Below are 6,000 nucleotides of genomic sequence, written 5' to 3'. Positions count from 1 at the left end.
GCTCCTCATTTCATCCCCACTTTACGAGCATTAACATCAGATGAAGAAGTAACTGCAGTGTTAAAATTCATGTATTTTGGCGTGCCAGTGTGAGGTTACCCCAGTTTCGAGACAATGATTGTCAGCACCTGCTCTGGCATTTCCATTTCTCATATGCAGAAACTCAGCTCAAGTCTCTCCATCAACTTTTACTGTTTATTTACGTTTAGCATTAAAGTTGGTAAGGTCTTCATTATCATTCGCCCACATTCAACTGATGATAGATTGGTTTGAAACTATCCAAAATGACTTGGCAGTCAAATCTTACAGATGGCATACTATAACCCTAGAGCTAGATCTAAATCTATCAACTGTTGACAAGTTGTGTCGACACAAATATTTATCATATATCTTCTGTCTGACAGCCTCAGCTTTCTGAAAGCCAAGTACACTAAAAAAAAGACCAGAAGTGATGGTTCAAAAAGCAATGTTTAATTTGGAAAAAAAAATCAACTTTATATATCAACTTAATATTTGTCTTTTATATGTATTTATGTTTCAAAGATTACTCTTCTCGGCACTCCTAGTTTAACAGAGAAGGTGAAACGTGTTACAATTACTGTGATGTTCAACAACTATTATGTGTGAGCTCCTCTAACAGCACACAAATATAATCAAAGTGGGCCTAACTGTAACAGAGTACATGATCTTACACTGCATTTACATTGAAGCCTCTTGATCTCATGCACACTAGGTAAGTCGTGAACACCAGTTTTTACATTAACTGTAGATTGTTTCTTTTTAAATGTACAGAGAATAGATAATGTTTTAAATTTGTAGTTGCAGCAATCACTGAAAGACTAAAATTCTTAACACAACAACACTCAAAGACGTAATAATCCAGTTTCTTGACTTGCGATTGAGTTTGAACCAATTCCTTTCTCAGCGATTGCCTTATTGGTCTAGTTACTACACACAGTTTGGAGGTTGCTTATTATAAACCAATAAATTCACAAAGCCACAGCCACCTGGAAAGTCATTTATTTGTCTGTAAAGAAAAAAAGAAATGGGTTACCCATAATGTTTTACTTACAGTTCCAATGCTTATAGCTAACTGTCAGAAATATTAGTGCCAACTGCAGTACAGTTCATAGATTATTTCCTGAAATAGAGAGGATTTAGAATCTGGGAAATAGGAGAAGGTGGTGGGGATGTAGGAAGTTGTGGGCTAAAAACACATTTAAAAGAAAACTACATTTATCAGAAATTTAATAGAATAAAAAGAAACTGCTGGAAATGCATCATCGGCATTGCAAAAATAAAGGACAGATTTTGATGCCTTTAGGATCTTAGGGTCCAAGTTCACGGCTCTCCAAAAGTGGATATGTAAGTTCTGAAGAAGGCATAGGGAATGTTTGCCTTCATCACTAAGGACATACTGTATAAGCATCAGGAAGTCATATTGCAGTTATATAAAACTTTGAGGAGTCTGTAAATGGAGTATTTGCATGCAGTTCTGGTCACCCTATTACAGGAAACATGTAAAGGATTTGGCGAGGCGTCAGTATGATGCTACCTGTATTAGAGCATATAAGCTATAAAGAGAAGCTGAATCTTAGATGGTTGGATGGTTTTCTCTGAATCATTGAGGCTGAGGGAGACCTGGTCAGTTAATAAATTTATGAGAGGCATAGACAAAGTAGACATCCAGAGTCTATGTCCACATGTAGGAATGTCAAATACCAGAGGGCATAACATTAGGGTGAGACTGGAGGAGGGTGGAAATAGATTAAGAGAGATGTGCAGGGCAGGTTATTTTACATGGATGTATAGGTGCCTGGAGCATGCAGCCAGGGGTGAATGAGGAAACAAGTGATAGTCATAATCATACAAAATGCTGGAGAAACTCAGCAAGCCAGGCAGCATCTTCAGAAGAAAGCGCTGTCAATGTTTTGGACTGAGACTCCAAAACTTCAACTGTACTTTTTTCCATAGATGCTGCCTGACCTGCTGAGTTCCTCCAGCATCTTGTGTGTGTTGTTTGCTTTTCCAGCACCAGCAGATTCTCTCTTGTTTGTGATAGTTATTAATCAAGAGGCTTTTTATGAATATGCAGGGAAGGTGAGGGTTGGGTAATAATGGAATGTGTGCTGTCCGAAGGGATTAGTTTAATTTAGCAGCAAGCTCAGCACAAATGTCATGGGTTGTTCCTGCACTGTATTGTTCAATGTTCAACAACGAATGGAAAATCTTTGTTTGGAATGGTATAATGACTGCAGTTTACTATTGTTGTGGTGATATGTTATACTTCTGTTGGTAAAGAACAAAGAAAGCCGGTAACCATGAACAAAAAAGGTTAATTTCTATTGCCTATTTTCTTGAATCACATGGATCAAGCTGTAAACTTAACTGGAGTCTAAAACATACATTCTTTTCATTTTGATCCATCCACAAATATCAATTTCATTCTGCTGATCAATACACTTTAGTCACCAGCCAAACTTAGGCAATGGTACTGAGAGTTTAGGAACTCAAAATGTTCAAAGCTGAGCTGAATGCTAATGGAACATTTCATATCACAACAACTGAACTATGGTAATCAGGCCTTTCCTATTGATGTCAATCATAAATGCTTTGTGAATGTTAGGAAAGAGGAGTATTTAGTTTTTCTTATTTTCCTGCAGTTTCTATCTCACAACCGACAAGAACGTGACCATAGGTGTAGCAATCTCTTTCTTTTTCTCAAAATTTTCTTTCTGATATTTCCTTCTAACTCTCTCACTCATCATATATATTATAATATTCATTGGAATGCAATGTAGCCAAAGTTTCAAACAGTTACAAGAAAGGCCTCCTTTAACCATTATTATTTTCCCAAATGTTTGCTTTTTAGGAAGCTGCTGTCCAAGCTTCTTTTGAAGTAACTTTAACAGGTAATTGAGCACTCAGTATATATCAACAACATAGTCTGTATAAAATCACATTTGTGGTTGTGGCTTAAATAAATTATTGTATTATAACCAATGACGTATGACATCTGTAAGATCACAAGAAAGACACAAAATGTCACCAGAACAGACTCACGGTCGAGATCCCACATGGCAGACTGATCCAGAAGACTAGGTCGCATGGAATTCTGGGAGAGCTAGCAAGGTGGATTCAGAATTTTCATGATGATAGGAGGCAGAAGATGGTTGCTAAAGGTTGATTCTCCAACTAGAGGCCAGTGAATAGTAGGATACCCCAGTGGGGACCTCTGCTATGCATTAATAAAGTAAATTTGCTGATGATACAAAATTATGGAGCTTTGTTGATAGTGAAGTACATCACAGTGAATTACAGGGAGATCTTGATCAGTTAGGCAGATGGGCTGAGGAATGGCAAATGGATTTCAATATAGATCAACATGAAGTGATGCATTTTGGATGTTCAGATCAGGGTAGGACCGGAACAGTGAATAGCAGAGCACTGATGAGTGTTGTGGAAAAGAGGGGTCCTGGGACTACAAGTGCCCCATTTGTTGAAAGCAGCCACACATTGTAGATAGAGTGATGAGGAAAGCACTAAGCAGGCTGGCCTTCGTCAGTCAGGACTGCAAGTTTTGGAGTTGGGACATTATCTTGCAGTTATATAAATTGTTGGTGTAACCACACTTGGAGTATTGTTTATAGTTTTAGTTACCCTGTTGTAGACAAAACATCATCAAGTTGGTGAGGGTGCAGAAGAGATTTATGAGGGTGCTGTCTGGACTTAGGGGCAATGCTGGATCTCTGTTCCTCGGAAAATAAAATAAAAGGCGGCCTTGTAGAATTTAATAAAATCACGAGGGCTATGGATGTCATTGTTTATTGCACAGGACTGAGGAAACCAAAACTAAAGAGGAACAGATACATGATAAGGAGGGGAGTGATTTAAAAGAGAAGTTACCCTCTTTACAAAAAGGGTAGTGAGTGCCTGCACTGAGCTGCCAGAGTACGTGGAATGAGCCTCTAGAGGAAGTTGTTGAAGCAGGTACGATTGCACTATTTGTATAAGTACTTGGAGGGGAAGGGCCTGGAAGTTTTGGGTTGAATATAGCCAACTGGGACTAACAGGGAGGATGTGGTCAGCATGGACCAGTTGGGCTGAAGGGCCTGTTTCCATAGTGACTCTATGATTCTAAGGTACATGAAATGGGAAGGAACCCTTCTTTGATTATTGTGTTGTGATCAGAGGGAACTGGATGAATTTTTGTAGTGGCCTGTGCTCAGCCTATGGATGGTTAAACGAACTGTGCTGATACCCTAGCTAGAATTTGAATCACTTTGATCACTCACCTGTCAGGAAAACAAATGCAAATACTTCTTTTTCCATTTAAATAATTCAACCTATTTTAGAAAATAGAAGAAAATCTTGGATAAATACCTTCAACTGGAGTTTCAATAACTTCCACAGCTACTGTCTTTATTATTTGCTGAAGTTGATTCTGAATGTTGAGCAAACCCTGGAAGTTTTTCACAGGAAAAGCTAAGGTGGGGGAATATACCAATGGCTCCAGTACCATTTGGTCAGCCTTCTTTAGGCCAATCCCAAATAACACGATTCCAAGCTGCCTTAATTTATCTGCCTGTTGTGAAATATCATCATTTGACTTCCCAGAAGTGATGAGAACGAGAATCTGTGGAACAGCATTGTTGATCCTGCTTCCTGCTGAGCTGATAAATACATTCTTCATGACATGGTCCAGTGCCTGGCCAATGTTGATTTTTTGGCCACGCTTCAGTTTGAGTCTCTTGATAGCGACCAAAACTTTTTTCTTAGTTGAATGAGCGTTTAGAAGGAATTCAGTTCTTGGATTTTCACTGAACTGGACCACACCAAATTGAACTTTTCCTTCTCCAACATCAAAGCTATCAACCGTCTTTGCCATAAACTTACGAATTGATTGAAACCCTTTTCCAATCTTGGAAGAACCATCGATGAGGAAAACTATATCTCTTCTATCGACACCTGAAAGAGGTGAGAGTAGTCATTTGTTGAAAGATTATTGTGTTGTGCCAGCCTAATAACTTGCTAAAAGACTTTGACCCTCTCTAAGTCACATGAGTATAGATTCAACAGCGATAACTTTTACATTTGTATACAAAAGATTACATAGACATTGCAGCACATTTAATACAAGCCGTCAGTAATTATGCTGCATTTTTAGCCTCCTCCTGTCTTTCTCTACCTACTTCCATTTCCTTTTCTCATGAATGTTTCTCTAGGCCCCGACACCCACACCATTCATTGTGGTAATTAACTCTATAATCTCACCACTCTTGATTAAAGAATTTCATCGAAGGACATTACCTCGATTTTCAGAAGACATTTGATAAGGTCCCACATAGGAGATTGGTGGGTAAAATCAGAGCTCATGGCATTGGGGGGAAGATATTGACATGGATAGAAAACTGGTTGGCAGATAGAAAGCAAAGGGTAACGGTGAATGAGTGTTTCTCGGAATGGCAGGTGGTGACTAGTGGGGTGCCACAGGGCTCGGTATTGGAACCACAGCTGTTTACAATTTACGTCAACGATTTGGATGTAGGCATTGAGAATAACATCAGCAAGTTTGCTGATGATACTAAGCTGGGTGGCAGAGTGACATGTTAGGAGAATTCAGGGTGACTTGGATAGGCTGAGTGAGTGGGCAGATACTTGGCAGGTGACGTTTAATGTGAATAAGTGTGAGGTTATCCACATTGGGAGTAAGAACAGGAAGGCAAATTATTATCTGAATGGTGTAGAGTTAGGTAAGGGAGAAATACAAAGAGATCTAGTAGTCCTTGTTCATCAGTCACTGAAGGTGAATGAGCAAGTGCAGCAGGCAGTGAAGAAGGCTAATAGAATGTTGGCCTTTATTACAAAGGGAATTGAGTACAAGAGCAAGGAAATCCTTTTGCATTTGTACAGGGCCCTGGTGAGACCACACCTGGAGTATTGTGTACAGTTTTGGTCTTCAGGGTTAAGGAAGGACATCCTGGCTGTAGAGGAAGTGTA

General features: G+C 39.2%; 1 protein-coding gene across 3 annotated transcripts in view; it reads right to left on the bottom strand.

Annotated features, from left to right (window-relative positions):
- Positions 1–449: 449 nt before the first annotated feature.
- LOC132392752 (collagen alpha-3(VI) chain) overlaps positions 450–6,000 on the bottom strand; it is a 69,919-nt gene continuing 64,368 nt past the window's right edge. For all 3 annotated transcript variants that reach the window (XM_059967061.1, XM_059967062.1, XM_059967063.1), the window contains exons 9-10: positions 4,384–4,968; positions 450–1,027 (exon numbers count right to left, since the gene is read on the bottom strand). In XM_059967061.1, coding sequence (XP_059823044.1) covers positions 1,020–1,027; positions 4,384–4,968 — 593 coding nt within the window. In that variant the 3' untranslated portion in view covers positions 450–1,019. The remainder of the gene's footprint in view (positions 1,028–4,383; positions 4,969–6,000) is intronic.

The sequence above is a fragment of the Hypanus sabinus genome, chromosome 4 (assembly GCF_030144855.1).
Source record: "Hypanus sabinus isolate sHypSab1 chromosome 4, sHypSab1.hap1, whole genome shotgun sequence".
Classification (NCBI taxonomy): domain Eukaryota; kingdom Metazoa; phylum Chordata; class Chondrichthyes; order Myliobatiformes; family Dasyatidae; genus Hypanus; species Hypanus sabinus.
Note: the sequence above shows the minus strand (reverse complement) of the source record. Positions and strands in the feature narration are given on the sequence as shown.